The following is a 24417-nucleotide window of genomic DNA, read 5'->3' on the forward strand; positions in this document are numbered from 1 at the left end:
ATGGCTTATGAAATGTGTATGAAAACCTTTTTCTCCTACCCATCCTAATTATGATACATAAATAGATTCACTATTTTCCTTCGAGCACTTGCTTAGCTGGAATCCTTTTTTTTTAAAAGACCGGCGTAATCACTTGTATGATGCATTTCTGTAAGACCTTTACAGATCTCTAAATCAAAATGCAGTTATTTATAGCAACAAAATGACCTTTCACTAATTGGGAAAGAAAATGTTGCACAATAGGTGACAGTTGTCATGAGTGCTGCGCACTGTCAGAAGTCATTTCGGCATTTGGCTGCGAAGTGTGGGATAAGTGTTTAAATAACGCCTAATAAGTTTTTAAATTATGTGTATATAGGAAGTTTTGTGGGAGTGCGAGTGTGCTTATGGAAGGAGAAGGCTCGCGCCACCCACGGCCAGGCAGCAGACTGAAACCAAAGCACTGTTTTTCACCCAGCGTACAAAATTTAGTCACATAACCTGCTGGCAGAGGATTCCTTCTGCACCCATCTCGCTGTGGACAACAGCAAAGCCCCAGGTTATAGAGCGGCTGCAGGGCCCAGCAGGGCTGGCTGGGGCCAAATTCCGGTGGGCTGAGTCGCTAAAGGCTCGCATGAACATGCGGAGGCAACAGAGATGGAGGAAGGGGGATGCCAGAGCACTAAGGATGAGATGTATGTCAAATATATGTGTCTGTTTATTATCCAACATCAAGACTGCGGTAGTGCTTAGCAATTTTTTATACCAGATACCACAAACACAGCGCACAGACAGTCCTTGCTCCAGAGAGCAAGGAAAAACAGGCTATGGGACCCATACGCAGCACAAACAGAGGGTGCTTCTGCTTTCCCAGCTTGTCTGTAATCCAGCAACACCCCCACTACCTGAAACCAGTGGGTGACATTCACCAAAGTGGGCTGGGAGGAGCGGAAGAATGGGCCCTTTGAAGGAGTACGTAGGACTACATGTGGCAGCGCAGTAAACAACAGCCAGAGACAGAATAAATGAGTCACTTTTCTAGCATATTGGAATACTGTTTAAATATAAACATTGCAAATGAATATCTCTAACTGAGAAAAAAATAAAATCAGATGCAAAAATACACCAATGGTATACTGCATATGCATATAAATACACTGCATGATTTGCATGGTCATTATGCGTCTTCCTTCTGGACCGACTTTCTACCGCCTGATACAGAAGTTGATACAGAGAAAAACAGAAGGGAAAGGTCTTCAGCTAAACACATTGTTGTTCTGGCAAGTGATTCGCTTCCCAAAAAACTGGGCTGTAAAACAAAACGTAGTTTCACAACAGACCCATTTGTGTTTCCACATCGTATCTATCTCACAGCAAGAGGGGAAGGAGGGAGCAAGGAAACGGTGATGCACGCAGGATACTCAATACCTTATAATGCCATCCCAGACCAGTTCCACCACCCATTCAAAGTCTATGATGTTGATGGGGTCTGGAAAAGCCCTCTCCTCGATAAGGAGGGCTTAAGCAATATCCAAAGTGCTTTACTGGATGCCGGTGCTTAACCCACACCATCCATGGCAGCAGGCGGTTTGCTCCTAACCCTCTGTTAGCGGGGTGCCGCTCCAGCCCAGATGCACTGGACGGGGTCACTGCAGAGGGGCTGGTGGCTGTCGTGGGGGTGTCGGGTGCTCCCACCTCACGGAGGTGAAAGAAGCACATGCTGTCCCATCCGGACCGCTGCTGCAGGGCCAGCTGGGGCTCTCCAGGGCCAGTTCGGAAACCCTGATGCCCCTGGGCAACGCTGCTGCATGGGGCAGAGCGTGCAGCCGGGGACACTCCAAGCCCCAGATGTGGGGGTGCTGCAGCGTGGGGGGACGGCAGGAGTCCTGCCGTGGCTGAGCAACACCTCCTCCTGGCCCGAAACCTGGTGCCTCTCCCATCAGCCTAACGCAGCCCACCCTGCCCGCCTTGGAGGAAGGCAGATGGGGTGCAAGCGTGCTCACGTGGGACTTTTCCAACATCTCTAAATTTGGGCTTCAGTTTTTGTCTCCCTCCATTTCCTTAGAGGACAGAAAGCTGCATAGGAGGTGCCCGCTCAGTCTGGGCTACCTGGGAAGTCAGCGACGTGGCCTTTGCGGCACCCTGTGAGGTAGATGGAGGTCAGAGCACCAGGGCAGTGTCCAGGCAGAGAACATGGTGGCACCAAGGAGACCTTGGTGGCAGCCTGTGACTGCTGCAAGGAGCAGCCCCGGTCCTTGCAAGCACTGCTCCTCCCATGGGTGCCCCCTTTTCCCAGCTGTGCACGGAGGACAGTGATTCCCATAGAGATGCTGGGCACCGGATTAGGACAAAGTACTTTCCGTAGGAAAAGGTAGGAAGTGTGTGCTGTGCATCGCTCCAGGAGATGGTCTCCACCCCTGGCTTAGCCCCCAGTCCGGCACAAAGTGGCTGCCATGGGGTGCCTTGGCCTAGGACACGTTTATGTTGGAGAAGAGCGGGGCTCCGGGCGACGTGGATGCTGTGCTGTCTGCCAAGTAGCCCAGGATGCTTTTGAGTTCGCCACGTGACAAATTGGCTTTGATGCACAGGAACGCTTCCAGGTGCTTTTTGCTGTGGAAAAGAAACAGGCAGGTGTTATCTCCTCCTGCGGATCTTCATGCCAGGTCCCTTGCACCAGGATGCAGCCCCCATCCTGTGACGGCACTGAGGTCCCTGGTGGACATCACTCACCAGCTGGTGATCCTACATGGGACCCAGCACTGGCCTGGGAGGCTTGGGGTAGGGTAGCTACCCCAAATGCCACGGGCAGGGATACCTCCCACTAGATGAGGCTGCTCAAAGCCCCATCCAGCCTGGCCTTGAACAATTCCAGGGATGGGGCATCCACAGCTTCTCTGGGCAACCTGTTCCAGTGTCCCACCACCCTAAGAGTGAAAAATTTCTTCTTGATATCTAACCTAGATCTATCCTCTTCCTGTTTGACACCATTACCCCTCATCCGATCGCTACATGCCCTCGTAAAAAGTCCCTCCCCAGCTTTCTTGTAGGCCCTCTTCAGATACTTGAAGGCCACTGTAAAGCCTCCCTGGAGCCTTCTCATCTACAGACTAAACAACCCCAATTCTCAGCCTCTCTTCATAGGAGGGGTGCTCCAACCCACTCATCTTCGTGGCCCCAAGGCAAAGGAGAACATCAGACCAGAATTTGGAATATATAAATAGCCCTTTTTTGATAGCTTATTTTCTTGTCTGATGGCACTGGGGTTGCCACAGCCTGGCAGGCAGCCCCCACCTGTTTTCATAGACTCAGGCTGTATAAACCTCACCTATACTCATATTTGACTGTTTCCTGGCTTGAGTAAAATTCCATGAGTATTTGCAGATCTGTTTCAGTGCCTCTTACCGGATATCTGGGTATGTCGTGGCGAGTGTTGCAACTTCAATTTTAATAGCACCTAAGTCCTGAAGTCGTATTATTTCAGCCAGTTTGGGGAGTGCCGAATTCAGCCACGTGGCTTGAGACCCCTGCCAGAAGAGAAAGCGGTCAGCAGGGCACTGTGCATCTGCAAACCTCCACCCAGCCCAGGAGCTGGCTTTCACCGCAGGTGCCCCCGAGCTGGCTCCTGAGGCTGTTTCCTGGTGATGGGGAAGGACACGGCAGCGATTTTAGGTGCCTCTTTGTTTTCAGTGATGTTTCTAGCCTGGGCCAGCCTTGGAGAAATTGGCTTAGTTTCGTGGTGGCTTTTAATCCTCTTACACAAGTGGTGTAGGGTTTGCCATACGACTGAGGTTTCCGCATTCACCTTGTCAGACTCCCTCTGCACTTCCCTCCCATCATGTTTTCCTTTCCTTGGGTCTCTACACTGCCTGGTGTGTGTATGAGGTCTGATGGGCAAGAGAACGCACTGCCACGTGCTGCTCTTGCCCAGCTCCGCACACGACCCTGCCTTTAGCATCTCCAGGCATTGCCAAAATCCTCTCTCTGCCCACTCAGGTTAAGAGCCCCAGCCGGACCTGTTTTCTGGCCATTGGATATCCTAATGGCCGCCTAACCTCCCACCCACACCGAGTGATGCTCAGGCTCGTTCCTTCTCCCGTCAAATGTAAGTGGGGTGGTGGAGGACAGGCCTTGGCTTAGCTATTTTGCAGGCAAATTTAGAGGCTTGGAAGGAGGGAGGGGATCTCAGAGGACAGAGAGGGGTGTTTCAGCCATGCAGAAAAAACAAAGGTCTCTGGTGGAGGAAACCTTTGTGTACCAGAGACCCAGCACTGCCCTTTCCAGCCCCTGCCTGACCTAAAAACAGCAGAGTGAGAGAAATCAAGGGCGAGGGGGAAGAGTCAAAACCCAGACGCCACGCAAGTTGTACTGGAACCAGAGCAGTGCAGTGTTTAGCTAAATCTTCTGACCCTATTAATATAAATTTTCTAAAGGTAACCCCCACCTATGGGACAAAGTAGGATGAAACCACGGCTGCCGGGGGAGGGCAGGCTGGTGGCAGGGGAGCCTTCCTCCCTGCATGCTCTTGGAGACCTCTTTCTGCCTACAATCCTGCCTTCCAGGAAATTAAGCTGAGTTGGAAAGCTTAATGAGAGGCCCCTGAAAATTAATTTTGCTGTTTTTCAGTGTGCCCCGTGCTGTTGCGGATGCAGTGAGCGCTCACATACATTGCTGGTGCAGAAGGCTTCCAGGTCAGCAGCGTTCTTGGAGATGCTTTGGGCCAGGTTTTGCTGTTGCGCTGGAGTTTTCAGGCTGACTTTCCTCTTCAGCAGCCTCACGATGTACTCTTTAACCAAACGGGCATGGATCTTCTCGACGATAGCCTGTTGGGAAGGAGGGGGGGGGTCATCCATCTGTCTTTTGCTTGGGGACAAAACAAACCGTGTGTGTGGATGGAGGTCAAAAACATTTTGGGTGTTGTAAAACATGCCCCACCAAATGCCCGCTGTGGCTCACACGTGAGGAACAGCGCCGGTTGCCAACCTCCCCATAACTGGTTACGCGACATCCTAGATGCCGAGAATTTCTTTGTACTGAAACTAATAAGGTGTGGGAATTTCCAAATGTTTTTTCCTTCTGGGAAGAGCTGAAGGCATAGAAAAGATCTAACATATTTCAGAGAAGAAGTAGCAGTATTCCAGAGAAACAGGAATTCACGCCGCTCCTCCTGTTCCTCTCTCTAATACACAAACATCATAATTTCGTTTCAGCTACTAAAAAGACAAAGGCAGGAAATCAAAGATTTTTTTACATGGCGATGTTTTGTATATACTCCAGCACCACTGAAAATGGGGTTGTGGCTCAGTAATCTCGGATTTGTCCCAGTGGCATCCATCTCCTCCGGTCCTTAGGGCAATCAAAGGAGCCACGAGACAGAACTGGGTGATCGCATCCGTGTTTCAAGGTTGCTAAACCAACCCCACAGATAAATAAAGCCTTATGTTGGATGATCCCTAGAGCCCTTCCTCTACGGCAAGGGTGGTTTTCTCTGCAAACGCTGCAGCAGAGCTACGGGAGGAATCTGCTTCTGCTGGAGCAGAGCAAGATCTATAGGGCTAATCTAGGTAAACCACACGCTGATGGAAATCCTGCCCGAGAGGGCTCCCCGACGCCGGGCCAGCTGGCCAGCCTTGTGTGGGTCAGGGCAACTCGAGCCACGGAGGATCAGAGCTGGTAAAGCAGCCTCGGCATTCCAGAATCCCGCTGATATTTCTCTTGGACTTACATGGTAGAAAGGGTCCTTCAGGGCGCGGAATTCTGAAATATGTTTGCTGGTGGTTTTAATGATCTCGTTCATAATTTCATTGCTGGAGTCCCACTTGTTTTCTGTAAACCTCTTATAAATTGGCTGAAAAACAGGAAAATCGGCTTAGTTCTCTCGAAACAAAATCTACGCACACGTATATTTAGCCGTTCTATATGTACAGTATCCTACATAGCGACAGTGCAGCGTGCAGTCCTGTGCAGGGGCGTGTGACAATGTGTGACAGGGGCAGGAGAAGCGGGGGCTGTAGTGGGTTTGTGCCCCCTTCTTGGTTCCTCATGATGAAGACTGAGGGCCTGAAAGGTTCATATTGGAGATGCTTTTTTTTTCCTTTCCACATTTTTAATGTTTTGTCCACACCATCTTGTCTGATTAGAGAATTATGTCACTACTAGGGAAAGAAACTGAATCATTCTGAGAAGCGTTCAACCACAGGTTTTCTTGGCCACAGTAAATAAAGATGAAAATCAAAAAAGCACCTTTCTCTCCTCTGTCAGATGCCTTCCAAAAGGCCGTACGGAGAAAGCAAAAGAGATTGTGGCTGAACATTTCTGACTCCTACGCCTTCCTCTCCACCACACTTGCTTAACTTAAAAAGCTTGCGTTATATATATTAAAAAAAAAAAGGAAAAAAAGAAAGAAAACAAAAGTGCCTTTCAGGCCACCTTTATGAAGAAGTCAAAAGCTGCGTAATTGCAGTTCATCTCATTTGTGATTGCTTCCTACAGTTTGGAGCGTAAACACTTGCAGGTTGAGACTCTCCCTCCTGCAGCAGTTATCTTAGATGTGATCGGCATGTTTTATGTTCATCTGCACAGTCATGCCTATGTACCTGCACCTGTTTGGCTTGGTGGCTTGAGGACCAGCTCCAGGAGAGGTGATCCAGAGGTTTCTGAGAGATGCTGAGAGGTGACCTGACCTGCCCCGCAGCCCTTCTGAACTTTGCTGCATTTGAATAGAAATTTGGGCAACCGAGAGCACAGCAGGAGAACGTGCCCGGCACAGGCTGAGCCGTGGGGCAGGAGGGTGTGGGGTGCGGATACGGTACCTTCAGCTGTGCAAACAGCTGTTGAAGCAGCACGTCAAAGCCGCTATTCTCAATGTCGTCGAGGGTGCTGAGGATACTGGCTTTATTGTCGTCCTTTTCTGCCATGTTTTTCTCCGCGTAGTCTCTGCAAGGAAGTATCAGCAAGGTCAGAATAATCTGCATATCTGAAGAGAAATTCAGAGGTCTCCAAACCTTCCTCTGCAGGCAGATGGACCTTCCTCTGCCCACTCTGGAGCACCTCACCTCTATCACACCATTATCCGTGACCTGCAGAGGAAGGAGCAAAGCCTTTTCTTTTGGACCCTTACCTAAAATTCCAGCAGTTGTTAACATTGGCGATCAGTATAGGCTTGTAGTGGCGGTGCTTCTTGCTTTTCTCCTTGAAGTCTTCAAACGCGTCCTTGTAGCTGGAAGGGAGATGGGAAGAGGAGAGGCGGGTGAGCGCGTGCCTGGGGGGGCTCTGCCAGCCCTGCCACCCCCCACCGCTGCCCCCCCGCACCTTCTCAGGAAGGCAGGCAGCTCCTGCCACAGCCGACGCGACAGCTCCTCGCCCACCGCCGTGCTGATGTCCTTGGCTCGCTTCTGGCCACTGTAGATACTCTAACAAACAAACAAACAAGGCCATACTCTAACAAACAAACAGACAAGTGTGGCCAGCAGGTCGAGGGAGGTCATCCTCCCCCTCTACTCTGCCCTGGTGAGGCCGCACCTGGAGTGCTGTGTCCAGTTCTGGGCCCCCCAGTTCATGAGGGACAGGGAACTGCTGGAGAGGGTACAGCAAAGGGCTACCAAGATGATTAGGGGACTGGGACACCTCTCTTATGAAGAAAGGCTGAGGGATTTGGGTCTTTTTAGTTTGCAAAAAAGACGACTGAGGGGGGACCTTATCAACACTTAGAAATACTTAAAGGCTGGGTGTCAGGAGGATGGGGCCAGGCTCTTTTCAGTGGTGCCCAGCGACAGGACAAGAGGTAATGGGCACAAACTCGAGCATAGGAAGTTCCACCTAAACATGAGGAGGAACTTCTTTGCTTTGAGGGTGGCAGAGCCTTGGAACAGGCTGTCCAGAGAGGAGTCTCCATCTCTGGAGACATTCAAAACCCTCCTGGACACGTTCCTGTGCAATTGCTCTGGGTGACCCTGCTCTGGCAGGGGAATTGGGCTAGATGATCTCCAGAGGTCCCTTCCAACCCCTACCCATTCTGTGATTCTGTGATTTTTTTTTTAAATGCCGCCTGCTCCGCAAAGGCCAGGTTTGCTGGTTAAAAAGGCTACAGATCCTTAACTAACTGTGGTAACTGCGCCCAGCCCTCCGGCATCCTCCCCTGAGACCGAGCCAGGGACCATGCAGGGCAGCTATACTTATTTGGTAATTTTGAACTCCATTTTCAAATGGGAAGAGAAGTGAAGAAGAAAGAAGCGTTAAAGACAGCCTATAAATTAGCTGAGAAAGTGGGGAAAGCAACACTTTCACTGAATATCATATGATTGCATTAGAAAACCCCAACAATTTAAGCACAACCACGTCAATATATAAAAGGATTATTTTTAAAAAATAAACTCCTCTAATCCTCTGCTGCCAGAGGAGGGGGAGTGTTGAGCGTGGGGAAAGGGCCTGAGCACTCAGAGCAGCTCTGCCTGTGACAGTCGCTCCCCTGTAGGAAGCACCGTGCTGCTGCCCCGCTCAGCTAAACCTGTCTCTTGTCTCTCTGCCACTGCATTACCCAGTGCCTAATGGCTTGGCTTTGGCTGGGGGTGCAGGAAAAAACATACAGGGAGAAATGAAGGCAGTTTTCCTGCTTGTTTTGCCTATTGAGGAGTTTTTGTCCAGCACTTGGTAGCCCAGGACCATGCCAGACCATGGGTTCGGGCTCTCCCGTGCCACCCATCTCTATTACCCCCCGACACAAGCCACTTGGCCTTTCGCTTTCCTGAACTGACTATACTCAGTCTCAAATCCTAAATACATGCAGATGCAATTGTTTAATATATATCTGTATTACCTGGATAACAAATATTGCTAGCAGTTCACTCTGAAAATGTCCGTTTAATTTCTCCGGTTCTTTGTCTTCTTTCCATCGTTGGATTTCTTTATCTAAACATTTGCTCAGTGAATTTTTGATAGTAGCCTTTAGGGAAGGAAGAACAACAGCATTTAACACAAAGGGGGCGCAGCAGCTCCTTGCCTTATGCAGGTTTCACTCACCCACCCACCCTGTGTCTGGCTGAGCAGACTTTTTCCTCGGCCCCGGCTGAGAAATAAAGGCTCTTTGTCAGGAGACGCCGTACCCACCTCTCCACGGCAGCAAGGGCAACCCCCTCACAATGCCCATCTATGCCATTGCGAGCTGAATCATTCAGGGTAGGGGTGAAGATCAAGATCGACGTCCCTGCCCGCCACGCACCACGTCAGCGGTGATGTCAGGGGCAGGGCAGGGAAGGTCGCAGGCACCTACGCGCGCCAGAGCCCGAATTCCCCCAGCCACGTGTTGCCTGCCTCCGTGCCACCCTCCAGGCTGGTTTTGCAATCCTTTTCCACAGGCGCTTCTGACGTCTTAGGAGCGCCGGAGAGTGAAACAACATGTTCTCAGGTTTTTCTCTGCTACGACCCCTCTTGCGTGCAATGCTGTGCGGCGAGGCTTTCGAAATGGTCTGTACGGCGGCTGGCATGCACCTCTGATCCCCAAGTGCCTTTTTCGTGCGCTTTGCAGCCCTCGCACCCACCTCTCCCATCTGCAAACCATCACAGGCTACAGCTAAACCTGGAAATTGTCTTCTCATTTCCCGGGAATTCCAGCTCAACGTGCCAAAAGCACTAAGCTGTGGGAGTACTGTAAAAGTTGCTTCTTGTTTCCATTAAGGCAAGAATGATCCAAAAACCAGAGCAACTGTTATTTTCTGCGGACCAGGCGATTCTCCATCAAAGAAAGAGACGTATTTTTCAAGACCAGACCTCCGAGCTTTGCGCTCACCCAAGGTCTGGTACCCCTACACAGACCAGAACTCATTCTGACTCCACTGTCTGCGAGAGGGAGCATAAATCCCTCTGAGTATTTAACAAACTGGAATGTTACCCGTAAGGAATTGCTGTTGGATTTTTTCCCACCTTGCTACCACAAGGTTTGCAAGACCAGAGCAGCTCTTTTCTGATGGCTCCCAGGGCAGAAGGCTGAGCTCACCAGAAGCTTGCTCTGCAAGTCCCATCTAAGAGAAAGCTGACCTGTCCCCGCAAAAGGAACAAAACCATTCTTGCTTTTGCTTCTCTCTGGCAGGGTGTGTGACTCACAGCTGAGAAGTGGGCATGCAGGACAAGTCAGAGCTCCTCCGTGGAGTCACAGGGGAGCAGTAACGGGAAGAGGAGGGACTGAACGGATTCTCACCTCTTCGCTGTCAAGGTATTTCTTTTCAAGCTCTTTGCTCAGACTTGATGGCAAAAGGCTTCCAAGCTTAACTTTTTCCAGCTCCTCTGCTAAAACATGATCTTTTCTCATATCTCTGGAATGAAAAAAGCCAAACAATCACATTTTCCAAGGGCAGTGTAATTCAAGACAGCTGTTGATGCAAATCACTAACACTTTTTGAGGATATCAGTGAAGAAACAGATGGAAACGTACATTGTCCTTCATCCGGGCAGGACCTGGAGGAGCTGAATCTGTGCCAGTGGTGGGACCTGTGAGGGTGGGACACGGAGCAACCCCAGAGAACCCCCAGAACACCGTTACTGATATGATGCTGGAAGCTGGGGACAGGCTGCTGTGCAACCCTCCTCCTCCTTGCTGTTCCCTTCACTGCTGGCCGTGAAGAGAGGTGGTCCCTGAGCAGACACCTGGACCTGGCCCTTGGGAACACCCCGCAAAGCAGCCGCTGCCCTGGCCAACACCGTCCCCGTCACCAGGCTGCGCTGCTCTGGCTGAGCTCTGCTCCTCACAGCTACGGATGTCCACACACGCGCTGGTTCAGGCTGAACACCCTGACCAAGAGCACAGCACTGCCTCTGGAAAAATTCCAGGATCAACACTGACTCATTATACTCTGACAGTGGAAGATGAGAAGGAAAAAGTGGAGGTGAAGGTTGAAGGGCTTTAGAACAGCAGAAGAAACGCTGCTGGTGTATTTACTGGTTTTCACCTAAGAAATGAGAGCCCTCGGTTCTCCATCCAGTACTGTAAGCCACAACAAGGAATATTTTCATTCTATAGCACATATAGGGCTTGCGAGGAATAATACGACCCTTGGCTGGTGATGTCCTCTCACAGGGGCTCACCCTTTGGTCTCCTAACCTGGAGGACAGCACAGACTGCGGGTAACACCTAAGCAACATCCTCCATGCCCAGGATAATTGCATCTCAACTTATTGTATTTATTGGCTTCCCTCTGGTCCAGAGGGATGAAATTTCCAAACTTTCCAAGAGTGAGTTCAGGTCTGCAACTGGAACGGGGACCAGGGCAATGAATGTGCCCAATTTCACCCACAAGTGAAGCCTTAAACATCTGCGTGCATTTGCCTTGCCCAGAAGCCTGAACGGTGGCGTGAGCCCCGGGTTTACAGATTAGCAGCCTTGAGTGTGCCCCTTTCAACTGTCCTGGCCAGCTGGTTACAGCAGCATGATACCAGTGACACCAAACCTAACCAGGTACCAGACTGCATCGCGGTGACACCGATTCATAAATCAAGCAAATGTCTGGTTTGCAGCCAGTGAACCTGTATCGATCCTCAGGGGTAAAGAGGTGTAAAAGCCTCACTTACTTTGGGTAAATGTTGTGCACCCACGACAGGAGGAGGTAAATATCCTTGTCTTCCAGATGAGACTCAGCGTTTTTCTTCGCCTGGGAGGCAAAATAATTGTGGTAGAGTTCTGCATATGTGCTGAAGACATTAAACTCAGGAGGATAAAGCTGTTTAATGTACTTTACAACTACTGTCAAATCTTCTTTCATTGTCTTTCCCATGTGCAGGAGGTTCTGGCCAACTGTAGAGAGGTTCTCAGTTCTAGGAGTATGGCTTGTGTCTTTCATTCGAGTCTCTACCGACTCCTTTACTGTAGCCATCCAAAGCTCTTTCCATTTTCTAGGTCTAAATTGCGTGTTTTGGTCAGGTGGATTCTCCGACAGGTAGTTCTGATCTTCTTTCTCCTGCTCTTTCAGTGCCTCTACTGCCTGCTGCAGCAGTTCTGGGTTTGTTTTCGCTAGCAGTACGGAGTCTTTCAAGATGCTGAAGACTTTGTGCTTCAGAACTTCATAGACAGACTCGACATCTTTCTGGCTGGTGTTCAGTCCCTCCTCACTTTTGCTAGACAGGCTCTTCTCCAGGACAATCAGATGTTGAGCAGCATCCCAAAGCTTGTGCTCTTCAAGGAGATCCATGACTTGTTTGACTGGTGAAAAAAGAACAGCCTTTCTTTACGCAATAGCAAAGATTTACATTTCTGGTTTACATAAAATGATGGCTATGGAATACTTTTTAAAAAAACATTTCTATTTCTATAATGCTAGATCTTAGGCTCCTTAGCCATATAGAAAATCTTTCTATTTATTTAAAGGTCAGATTATTCCTAGCCTGTCTCTAACTGGGGAAATGGTAATTTGAATACCCATCACCAGTGTGTTACGTATGAACAGGTATTCATGTGCTACCCATTATTTTTACCAAAATTTAGATTTGTGGGGATTTATTTATTTCTTTATTACCCCCCTTTCCATTAATATGACCTCAAGTAAGAAGCATGGCTTTAGAAAAAAATGTAGTCGGAAAGATGTAGCTAAATAAAATGTGCTAAAGGAAATACCACATGGGTTTTCCAGAAATAGGCTGGCACAATGTGACCTGTGAAATTTTTCTGGAGGACACATTTAGCAGGCAAGATAAATACAATTCAACTATCCTATCTGAACTACAGCGAGATACTCAATACAGTGCAATCTGGGAAAATTATTAGTTAAATTGGAGAAGTTACATCCCCAAATAAGTTTTGTTAGGTGTGTAAGGTTTGTATGGAAAACCCTGGGGGGAGAAAGCGTACGTTATTCATGAAACTCGTCTTACTTCATATTCTCTTAAGGGACCGTGGCACAAAATCTGGGAGTGCCCTATTGGCATCTGCTGATTACACAAAGTTCAGAGACATTATCGAAACCGAGGGCTTGGTGTATTATATAGGAACAACGGAATAACTTGAATAGCAAATGGGCTGAAATTTAATAGCACAAAATATAAGATACAAATCCAAGAGAACAAAAGTTACTTAGCAACAAACAGGATTTTCTGCTGCAAGCTGGATGTGAATCAGCTTGAGATGGAGGAGGAAGAGAGATGCCTGCAGAATCAGTAAATCGTTATTATGAGACGATGGTGAAAAAGCCAGATATGACCCCAGGATGTATTCAGCCAGGAATGTCCAGCTGAGACAGGAAAACGGTAACATCTTGTACCAGGCACTGGTGGTATCTCATGTGGAATATTGTCTGCAATTCCAGTTGCTTTATTTCAAAAAAAGGCATTGGGAATGGGGCAACGCAGCAATAAGAACAAAGACAGGAAGGGCCTGTTTTCAGTAGATTCGGTTCATTTAGCTGAGAAAATTCAAGGCTGAGAAGGAAATCCACCACTTAGGGAAAACATTTGATACATGGGGAAAGAGAAGCCAGTTAGCCAGGTAAAGGCTTGCCTAGAAATAAGATAATTTGTACTAAAACAGTGAGACTGTGGAAGAGCTCCCCAGTAAAGGAGGTAGGCCTAAAAAATTAAAACTTATTTTAAGGTACAGCTTGCAAGTTTATGTGCCAGGTAACGAGATATGTCACCTTAGGTGGCAGGTGAGCCTTAGAAGTGCCAAGGGGCACTTTCCTCTCCAGTTCTGGATTTCTCTGAGCAGGTATTTTTCTACCACTCTGAGCACCCTGCAGGGACAGTGCCGGCGACTGGAGGAGCTGTATGTTCACAGATCAGCCCTAGGAAAGACCTACGCGTGCTGCTCACTGCTGTCCCTGGGGGAAGACATTTCACAGGGTGGTAGTTTCATGGAGGAACAGAGCAGAGAGGTATGCCATGGTTTTTGCCCAGCCCGTGGGGGCTCTCTGTGCCCCAATGGGAGACAGAAATAAGTTTCGCTTTGCATAGAAAACCTGCAAACTGGCAGTTCCTCAAGGAGTGTGCCCTTGGTACCAAAGGACCAGGACTTGAGGTCACGTCCCCCTTGTCCCTTGTTACCCCAGGCTCCTTGGACAAGTCACTTCAATCTGACGGTGCCCGTATTTCTCAAGAGGACAATTCTGCACCTCGTGCAGCCCCTCTAGAGATAACTATGGCCTATGAGGTGGTGCAAGGAGGATGGAGGAGCACTTACCACTGAGTGGCTTGGTCTTTTTCATCTTCTTAAGTGCACTCGTAAGCATTCCCTTTATTCCTTTTTTCCCCTTTTCAGGGCTGTCCCCAGCAGAGGTGCAGCTCCCATTGCTTGTGATGGAAGATGCACGTGAGGGTCTACAGGCTGCCTCTGGCCTTTCGCTCATCTTCTCCCGTTCCCTGCACCAGATCTCGTCTCCAGAAGGTCCAGGACAGGCAGGGACTTGTTCAGCTACTGATGGCGAAGAGTTTCCAAGCTGCCTGTTTGCACCAATGCAACCCTCTGATCCATTGCGCATTCCAATAGGGCCACTTTGGAAAAAAGGTAACATTTTCATCATTTTCCTTCTAGCCTGTAAATTTCAGAAAGAACGGGTCAGATTATAACAGTTTGCATAAAAATTACCATGGCACAATGTGGCAAGGCATATTCCCATTAAAAAAAAAAAAATATTCTGTAATGAGTTGTCTCTGTGTGGAAAGTGCTACACACGTCTGGTATGAGCACAGCTCTGCAGGAGAGCTCCTGGGCAACGTCACCTCAGGCAACCGAGAGGATGGAAGCAGCTCTCGGGTCTCATAAACAACTTAGAGAAAATCAATGAGAGATTTTAAGGGTGATTCAGATGGCCCGATTTGAGACCTTAGGCCTGTCTGGATACAGGAGAGCAGCTCTCCCAGGGGATGCTGTGGGAGTACGGATGTCAGTGTGGATGCTGCACACAAATGATGGGGGTGGGGTGGGACAAGCGTCCTGTGCCTATTCAAAACAACCACCATACGGCATTGGGATCACTTCCAAACTTCCTTAGAGCCTATTTTTGCTGATTTCTGCTCATCTGGTTGCAGATGTGTTTGTGGAAGCCCCTGTGTAGCTACTTGCACACTGAGTTTGCAAGTACAGCATGAAGATGAGCCGAGTCTACCATGATAGGTACGCAGCAACCTTTGCTGATCAAAAGTCCTACTGGTTTAACTGTGTCCCCACTGGAGTCAGCAATAACATTCTTAGCTTTATGCAGGAGAGCTCCCAGAGAAGGTGGCTGAGTTCAGAAACAATGGGAACGTGAAAACCATGGTTGAAAGGATGGGAGTGTGGGAAGCACAGGAGTGTCTCCTGATATGAGCATCACAAGGCTTATCATTTTAGGCCCAAAAACCCCAGTCCGAAGCATGGCTTCAATGCTCTACGTGCTGCCCACATCCCTACAGTGGCAGACACAAGCTCAAGGATGCATTCAGACCCTTCAAACCCACCCATAGTCTACATAATCTTATTTTTAAAATGGTCCCAGGGCGACTATGGTATCCCCATAAAAGGCAACTTTAGTGCAGCTTATTGCGACTTCCGTGTAACTTGTTGGGTGTTTTCAAATAGGTGGGAGCAATCATCCTCCCATCTGTTTGAGTTGAACTGTGGGGCTGTAGTGCGGGACGTGGCTCGCGCAGAAAGAAATGCAAGTGAAATGTTGGGGGCAGGGTGGAAGGGGCAAAGTTCTGAGAGCAGGGACTAACCCGACCGGACTTTTCCCAGAGCCGGTAAATGAAACCGGTGCTCGTGCCCAGGGCTCCTGCCCGTCCAGGGCAGTCCTCGCCCGGCTGAGAAGGAAACGTGAACGAGGCACCAGGATCAGGGTGGTTTAGCCTTGTTCAAACAGACACTACCCTGTGCCACAGGCCGGCTCCGCCACCAATGCTCCTGTGCTGCAAATAATCAGTGATGGAAATTTGTTATTGCGAAAACATCTTTTTAAAATTTGTACTTAGAATTATTGATTTACACGTATCATTTAGTGTATTGCTATAGATTTGTTTGCATAATTATATTCATTTCTGTAATTATTATAATTATTATAGTAAATAAATAAAGTGACTCATAGTTTCCAATCCTTGTTCTAACAACTTTTTTTTTAAATGACTTTCTGGGAGACCAGTGCACTTCTGTGTGAAGATCTGTGAGGCAAGTTCTGGCTTATACTGTGTAAGAGGAGAGGAATTAGGCTGTAAATAAAGGAAGAATTTGGCTTCAGTTATAAGACCACAATGTGGTGATCTTCAAATACCCTTGTTAAGTTTATGCTGTTGATACGTATCATGCTGATACAAACTGCGATACTTATTTCTGGGCAAACTGGTTGGAAGAGTGCGGCTTTTAATTGTGGTTCCTGCTGCTGGCTCTGGGCAGCTTGGAGAGGTTCGAAGCACCAAGTTAGTGGTAGCAGCTGGGTGGTATAGAGAGCAGTTAAGAGTCTGGCATCGCTGAAAACCTTCCCTTCTCCGTGCTTTGGCTGCCTGGTCACATTCCAGATTAGTAATGCTATTGCTGTTAAAACACAATGAAGATGCAAACTCATTCGGGAAGGAGAGAAAGGGGTTTGGGTGCGCGGGATCTGGCTGGCTCTCAGCTAGACTGGTGGTCTGTGACCTGGGGCAAAGTGCGAAGCTAAACCAAAGGTGCTGCTACAGCTGAGTGGGACGGCGGTGGCTGCCAAGAAGCGGCGGGTTGTAGCCCCTGTGCCCCGGGGCTCGGGGCCGGTCGCATGGACGAGCAAAGGGGGCCCAAGCACCAGAGCTGCCCAGCAGCAGTGAGTCACGGATGGAGTCACGCACCTACCTCTTCCCCTTTCCTTCCTCCCTAGGGAGGGACGAAAAACCTCTGTGGCTCACTCTGGCTACTCTAGTCAGGATGCCCCATTAAAATCCGAGAAACAGTGGGAAAGAGCTCCTTTTTCTTACATTTCCATGCAAAAAAAAAAAAAAAAAATCATGACAACCGGGATTCTCTGTAAGTGTTTGGGACTTTCCTAATTTTTCTAGGGCAATTTTCCTAGCCTGCATTTCCCAATACAACGCTGTGTTTAGATTCATCCTGCCAAATCCCTTCCTTCCTGTTTGTTCAAGCACAGACTCAGCTGAGTCCTTTCTCTCTCTCTCTCCTATTATTCCAAACAAAGCATTTACTGTTCTGTTTTTTGTTTATTTCCAAGCAAAGAAAGCACCTCTCCCTTTTCTATAGCCAAAGGTGACTTTCAGGGTCTTTTGTTTTGATGAATCATGATCAGAGGGGTGGATTTAAAAATGGTTCTGTTTCCTCCTCAATTCTAAGATGCATGTCACTCACCTTTGAGAATCATTGAAATGACACTATACATGAAAGAACCAGTGAGGGAAAGATTAAGCTGGTTAATACCTTAGTTTTCAATGCCTGTCAGAACTTTGTCCTGGTAACGCGTTGGGGGCTGGCGATGCCTGGGAGAAAAGCAGGTGGCTGGGCACGTGCTGCCAGGGGCTGAAGCCTGGGCAAACCCTTGCTGTCCCTCCGCAGAGAGCACCGAGCCACCATCTGCAGCTCTTCTCCATGCTCTGACCTGCCTAAAACACTCCCACGCCCAAATTAGAAGAAGGATCAAATCAGTTCCAGCGCCTTTTCCCCAGGGGCTGCACATCAGCAGCGTGAGAACCGTTGGCAATACCGGCCTGTCAGGGTGTGTTTTTTCGTCTTGAACTAACGAACACCGAAGGAGTTAAGCATCTGAGTAAGGCTGACAACGCAAAGGCTGTCAAGCTCACTCACATTTGGCCCGCTTGAGCGCTTGCCCAGCATTTATCAGTTTGCCGCTGCTGGTCTGCATGTGTTTGTATCTGCAGTGGGAAATACCAAGTAAAGCCCAGATTCCCAGTTCAGCCATGAAATGCAGCCTCAGTCCATTGCGGCAAGTGGTACCAAAAACTTCCTCTCCATCTCATCTCTTTATCACTAAATGGCCAAGCACTTTCTGTAAGAAATACCTACAAGAAACCTTCTTATAGAAAAAAACCCCACACACTTTCTACAAGAAGCACTGAGCTAAAAGGAGGTGGCACCGCTTACAGAAGGTCATGGGCAGGAGCTGCTGTGCAGGAGCTGCTCCTCGTGCCCCCCTGGCACCCGCTCCTGCCCGCTGCGTCCGACAGGACATGCCAGGAGCTCGGCTGTGGCTCGGATGGCCACAGGCGGCTCCTGTGCGCCTGGGTTCTGCCCACAAATCAAGGCTCATTACAACTCCAGCAGGCTCCTAATTCTTTCAGCAGTTAACACTTTGGGAAATGACGAATCATTTCCCAGGCACAGACCTCAAATTCAAGTCTTGGTAAATTTAATGATTTAAGGCCAAGACTTGACATAGATCCCAACTCATTACTATTAGTAATTTACTCTTACATTTATTGTTACCATCATCATCATCCCCATTATTATTATGTGGCGCTATAGTTTCTGGTGGGGGGGGGAAGTCTTTAGCTGCAATTATTTTTGACACAGTATATTCACCTTACGGTTTCCAACCAGAAGAGCATCACAGCTCGCATCGCATCCTCTGCTGCCCTACACAGAGGACCTCTACCATTACGACAGTGGTGCTGTTGGCTGCCGGTGTGGCCGGAGAGGGACCCCACAGGGACCATGGTGCCAATCATGGCAGGTACCCCTCAGGATGGAGCCTTTCAGGGGTGGGCAGCAAGGGTGAGGGAAACACCTGGAGCAGAGCCACGACACACAAGGACACAACTTGGACTCTGGGCACGGTGGCTTCCTGTTTTCTCGTTTTCCTCCTCAAAGGAAACAGCCTTCGTGCCACACGTTTAGGAATGAGCTCATTCGCGAGGGGCAGCTCATGGTGTGCCAGAGAGCACTCGGGGGAAGATTTACTGATTACCCCTATGCTGAAATTTTTTGCTGATCTTTTTCTTGAGCTGCTTCCAATATTAACAAGCATTTGTTTGGATTTTCAGTCCTCTCCAGCCTGCTGGCATCCTAGGATTTATGTCTCGTTTTAGTGGAAATCCCCCTCTCTCCCACAGCCTCTCAGAAATCCAAAGTTATCTGGCAAACTTTGTTCCCTGTATTTGCAACAGCCTTTTCCTGGTCCCCGTGGAACTGGGGTCACCCCTGCCCACACAAGAAAATCACACCAGGTCAAACCATCTTTTGGAGCACTAAAGCAATGCAGCCAGTCTGAGTTTAGGGTACCTCAGACTATGCCGGTGACACCCAAATAAACTGCTAATAAATCAAAGCGAAGAGTCTACCAAGACACCGGCCCCAATCTTGGCAGGCAGGGAAGCCCTCCTAGTAGGTGGGTGTTTTTCCCTACCAATTTTTTTTAGCTGGATTGGGTACTGAATGGAGACACTGCGAAGCTGGCGGCTCCCATGTGGTTCTGTCTGGGAAATCACAGACCATAGATGAGCTGGGCCACCAACAGCCCCACCTTGAAATTGTACCGTACAGCTCAAATCCATGCTCCTGTCCGCAGACTCCTATGGGACACCCACCACCCCATGTGGTCCAGCACCATCCTGATGGTGGCCAAGCTCTGCTCCTAATGGGTTCAAAAGATGAGGGCAAACAAAACCGATGTCTCCAGTAAAGAAGTCAAGGCAGGAGCAGAGCATTCCCAGGGGACCCGATCCATGTACCTTAGCAATGCCAGGCACCCCCATGGGGCTGGGGGTGATGGAGGACACAAGGGACCAAGGGGAATGGCAGGAGCGGGCCAGGCACAGGGTCCCAGGACACCTCACTTGGCATGAGATGCTTTAAACCAGCATTAAACCATGTTATCACCTGTCTGGAGAACAGCATAGATATCGCTACACACCGCCGCAGTAATTTTTAAATGAGAATTCGGTTTCCTTATGTTACTGAAGCACAACTGAAAATGGTTTTGTAAACCAGCACCTCCTCTTGTTAGTGAGAATTTTTCAAACAGCAAAAGAGGAGAAAATTTCACATATATATTGTTATTGGGAAAAACCAGAGAAAATGCCGTGTAATAAGTTCCTTTTTCTTCTCGCTTCAAATCTGGGTAGTATCATTTTAAACTGCTGCCACCGAAAGAAAAACCATCTGCTGCTGTCTGAGATTTTGTTTTCCTATTATTCTTCCCTAAGCCAAATCCTGCATTCAGGCTTGGAGTTTGCAAAGTTCACTGCTGGAGCTGACACTGACTGAGAAGATACACAAATTCCTTTGGGAGCCAGATCTAGAGCTCCTGGACACTTTCAGCCAAAGACACTTTCAGACTCTTTGGCTTCCCAGGCCTCTTTTTACAGAGAGGGTGACTGAAGCAAACCCAAACCAGAGTTTTCCAAAGCTCTCTGCTCCCGTTTGATCGGCTCAATGGGAATTGGCAAGCCTCAAAATCCCTCGGCAGGGGCAGGCAGTTTAATACTTTGGAGAATGACTGTTTCTTCGGGTTTTCTGCCATGAACTTGGGTGTGATGGCGCACGACCATGGCTTCTAGATCACCCACACGCTCCAGTCACAGAAAGCCTCCTCCTTACTTTGCAGCAGCCTCAAGAAGAAATCCCGTATTAAACATGCTGAGGATCCTAACCCTGAGGTTGAACCTCTCTATTTGTGCCTGAGGAGCTGACACAGTGGATGTGGGGCGGCTTACCAAGGCTAGAAGGGAATTTCGACAGGCTCTTCAGTGCTCTGGGAAAAGACAGGTCCTAGGGGCACTGGGACTTCCCTGACTGGGGAAAAAAAGTCACAAAACGGCGAGCACGGCAATACAGAAATGAGCCGGCTCAGTATGGTGACCCTGGCAGGGTGCAGTGTACAGAGGCTGCCTGGGATGATGGATTCAGGCACTGAAATGGTGTTTTTCCAGCCCAGCCAGGCTGAGTGAATCATAATTCAATTGTTTTCCTGTGATTTAGGAGAAAACCACTTCCTACTGAAGAGAGACAAAGAGGAGGGGGTGGGAAGTGCCACACTGAATCTGGATCCCGGTGCCTGATCTGGGTTTAGGATGCTTTGGTGCCCAAGACCTAAGTCCGGACTTTGGGGAAGGGGTTGGGGGGGTGGGTAACAGGAGTCACTGCTCGAAGCCTGTGTTCGTGCCCTGAAATCTAGGAGATGAGCAGCAGAAATCAGACCCAGCTGTCGCAATGGGATTGCCAGACACATATTCTTGCCATCCGCAGCCCTGGGATGTGTCTGGAGCTGCCGTCCTGGCAGCAGTTCGATTTATTCTCTCTTCAGGTCATTACAAAGCGGGGCCGAAACCTGGCGCTTCGTCCGGGAACCCATCCTTTAGCACCTTCCCCTTATTTCCCCCCTCTCTCAGGCACAGCGGAGCGCCGGTCCCGCTCGCTCCCCTCGCAACAAGTGAGCCGGGAGGGAGGCAGGGGAGCGGGAGGAGCGGGAGAGGGACACCGGCCATAGCGGGGAGGGGAAAGCCCCGAGCTGCGCAGCAGGGAGAGGCGACACGAAGGACTTACTCTGCGGCGGCGGCCGGGCGGGCTGTCGGGGCTGTCGGGGCCGTCGGGTCTGGCTGCGCGGCGGCGGGCGGCACTGGCTGCGGAGCCCCGGGGCAGGCTGGCTATAAGGGGAGGGAGCGGAGGCGGAGACCCGGCCGCGCAGGGAGCCCCGGTGGCTGGGAAACTCCGGCTGCGCCTCCCCTCCCAAAATGGGCTCAAGCCAAAGGGTAGAGAGAAATCCCCTCCGGCGGGGGAAGGGGATGGCTGGTCGCCAGTGGTGGTGGTGTCTGCCCCTGCACAGGGGTTGGACCCCAAGCATCGCATCCTCATGCACCTGTGGTGGGGCACCCTGGCCTCGCTGCCCCAGGGTTTTCTATATATGGTGTGTCTGCCCCCCATCGCAGCCTTGGAAACCCACCGTTAGGGATGGAGCAGAAGCCTCCAAAAGCTGCGCTCCTTGGACAGGGCTTTGCCACGGTTGGGCTGGCAGGGATGAGGTGCACAACCTGAAAGTACAACCTGCCGTATCGGGGTCCTGCATCGTGCCCAAGGTGAAGTGCCTTCCCCAGAGTGGGGCTTGTGGTGCTCCCAGGGGACACTGTTATCACCAAGCACCCTCAGTACGATGGTTTGTGTCCCTGCCTAGGGACTGGGAGACATGGGCTTCCTTCCTCAGACAAAGCCTCTGAACCTTGCAGAAGGGGCATTTGTCTCCCTGATTTCCTAGACACACACATCCCTGGCTGTGGAGGTGCAGTGAGCCTGTTACACTGGGGAAGCATGTGTGCTGCAACAGCAGGGGATGGCTGGAGGATGGCCAGGGGACAGCTGGCTGACAGTAATGGCTGTGGGGGGCTATTGCAGGGGGTCCGTGAAGGCTGTGCTGTCCCCTGCCTAGATGTTGAGCGTCTTCTACATCCACATGGGTGAGATCTGGTCTGAAGCAGCTGTCCTGCAGACAGAAAATCAAAATATTGTGGATCTGTAGAGCCTGACCTCCTCTCTCCTTTCCTGGGAAGCTCTTGTGGGTCAGGGAGGGGTCAGCCTGCAGGTCCCATTGCCTGGTTGCTGTGCCTGGGATGATTTCTGTTTTATATCTGATAGCTGTGATCTAATACAAAATGCAAAAAAGCGGTCCAGAGACTTAAAACTGAGTGTGAACCATGAGCTTTCATGGTGCTGCTGCACCTGTGTGGCTGCACAACTTCTGGGGGGCTATGCAGGCCCAGCATGGGGGCATCCCCATGTGATCTGGGACCAGTTTGTGCTGGCTGAGTGGGCACAGTGCTGGAGAGCAGATGCTTCTCCCAGTCTGTGCCTTTCGGCAGGCATTCTGCCTGCCAGGGCTGCTGCTTTCCTGTCTGGGACTCTCTCCCCAAAAAGACCATGGTAGCAGGAAAAAAAACCCTCCCACCCAACAATGTCTGCCAAAACAGGAAGCAGAAGTGGAGGGGCCGCCCCGATGGGCAAACCCATGATCTCCGGTCTCTGGAAAACACTGATTCATCTCAGGCCATCCTGCGGCTGAGCTGGGCGGAGGGTTCCCCTCTGAGACCACCCCAACCGGTGGCCAGAAACAGTTATTGTCATGAGACAGAAGTCCCGGGTACCACGTCAGTTTGAAAATCATTTGAAACATGGAACGGTGTGAGAACTGGCCCTGAAGTGCAGTAAATTTTCTCTGTGCTTCATCGCCTCCTCCAATGGCAATGTGAAGGGGAGAGGCAAGGTTTGCAATCAGCAGTTAAAGCTGGTTTTGGGGCAGGACTGTGCAGCTGGAGGTGCTGGATCCAACGGCCCTTTGAGCAGAAGGCAAAGGGATACGGTTCCTGGAAGGCATCCTTCATGTGCCCTGAAACAAACCTATGACTGCACTTGGACCTCCTGTTGATCGTGGCATTGCTCATCTGTGTATTCTGATTTCTGAGACAGGCACCTTGTATTTACTTATACAATGTTGGTTAGTGGCTATCCCAGTTATACCAGGCTGCACATCTTCTAGTGCTGCGCGGTAATTTTTCTGTGCTCTGTAACTACTCAGAGTGCATTGCATAGGGCTATAGTCATATTCTCTGTTTATGGCTTATGCTATCTAAGAAGGTATCTTAAGTCTGTGATTTTGAGAAATCCGGGGTTTTATGCTTGACTTCCATAATATACACAATGTATTTCTCAGCTGCAACCTACACTTAAAAGCAAGAGGTACTTCAGGTATTTGTAACTTAATTTTGCAGATGCTTCCTTAAATTTGAACAGCGAACTTGCGAGGGATCTTTCACCTCTTCTATACTGAGCATCAAAGCCTTTCTTGCTGGCAGTCCTAATATCCAAATTTAGCTGGGCAGGAGCCTACAAAAGGGATGTGTCTCTACTGAAAAAAACGTTGTGAATCCTTTGGACTAGCCAATGAAAGATTTATCTTATCTCTAAAAATGCAGAGACTATGAACAAGAGGCGTTGATAAGGAGATTTTTGAAGCGAAGTTTTAATTTCCTCTTTCAGCATGCCGAAGAGCTGTTATCCTTCATTGCCACCTAAAGGTGTGTCAAGAAGCAGATTGTTATGTGGGTAAAGGTTTTTCTTTCCGGAATCCATTAATTCAATATGCTTATTCATTGAATGGTGTTTGGGATTTTTATTCAAGCTTATTTTAATTACCTTTATTACCAGTCAGGGGAACTATTAGTTTTTCTGTGAGATTTTCTGTGGGCTTAACTCATTTGTCCTAGGTAACTCCAGCTGTGCATGTTTAGTGATAGAAAAGCAGCAGGTCTGGGTGCAGGTGTCTGGCAGCAGCCCTCTAGCTCGGCAGGGACCACCCTGTCACCTCCTGCTGGGGATTTGGAGGACAATCTCCCAGTGCTGGTGAGGCACACAAAGGGGGTTGACCCAGGCAGAACTGCCTGAAGAAGAATTTAAGAGGGTCAGAAAATGCTCTCGGCATAGGATTGGGCTGGAAAACCAGGGCCAGGTAATGTCCAGCAGTGTTTCCGCATGGGATGGGGTATGCAGCAACTTGGGGAGGGGGACAGGGAAGG

General features: G+C 49.5%; 1 protein-coding gene across 1 annotated transcript; it reads right to left on the minus strand.

Annotated features, from left to right (window-relative positions):
• Positions 1 to 679: 679 nt before the first annotated feature.
• On the minus strand, positions 680 to 21485 carry LOC141742208 (tumor necrosis factor alpha-induced protein 2-like). Its single transcript, XM_074583908.1, has 12 exons — positions 21401 to 21485; positions 14132 to 14483; positions 11536 to 12163; positions 10169 to 10283; positions 8792 to 8917; positions 7288 to 7388; positions 7097 to 7195; positions 6789 to 6912; positions 5702 to 5824; positions 4644 to 4799; positions 3382 to 3503; positions 680 to 2589 (listed from the first exon to the last, which is right to left on the minus strand). The coding sequence occupies exons 2-12, from the start codon at positions 14469 to 14471 to the stop codon at positions 2448 to 2450; spliced, it is 2076 nt and encodes a 691-aa protein (XP_074440009.1). The 5' UTR covers positions 14472 to 14483; positions 21401 to 21485; the 3' UTR covers positions 680 to 2447.
• Between the last annotated feature and the right edge of the window lie 2932 nt (positions 21486 to 24417).

This window comes from Larus michahellis, chromosome 4, assembly GCF_964199755.1.
Source record: "Larus michahellis chromosome 4, bLarMic1.1, whole genome shotgun sequence".
NCBI classification, from domain to species: Eukaryota; Metazoa; Chordata; class Aves; order Charadriiformes; family Laridae; genus Larus; species Larus michahellis.

Bases quoted from the DNA above. Each gene is read 5' to 3' on its own strand.
- LOC141742208 (XM_074583908.1), bottom strand. From the start codon at position 14,471: ATGATGAAAATGTTACCTTTTTTCCAAAGTGGCCCTATTGGAATGCGC. The intron at 7,196-7,287 runs GTGCGGGGGGGC...TCTCCCTTCCAG, and splicing joins CTGCCTGCCTTCCTGAGAAG to CTACAAGGACGCGTTTGAAG. The intron at 5,825-6,788 runs GTACCGTATCCG...CCTGTTTTTCAG, and splicing joins AGCTGTTTGCACAGCTGAAG to CCAATTTATAAGAGGTTTAC.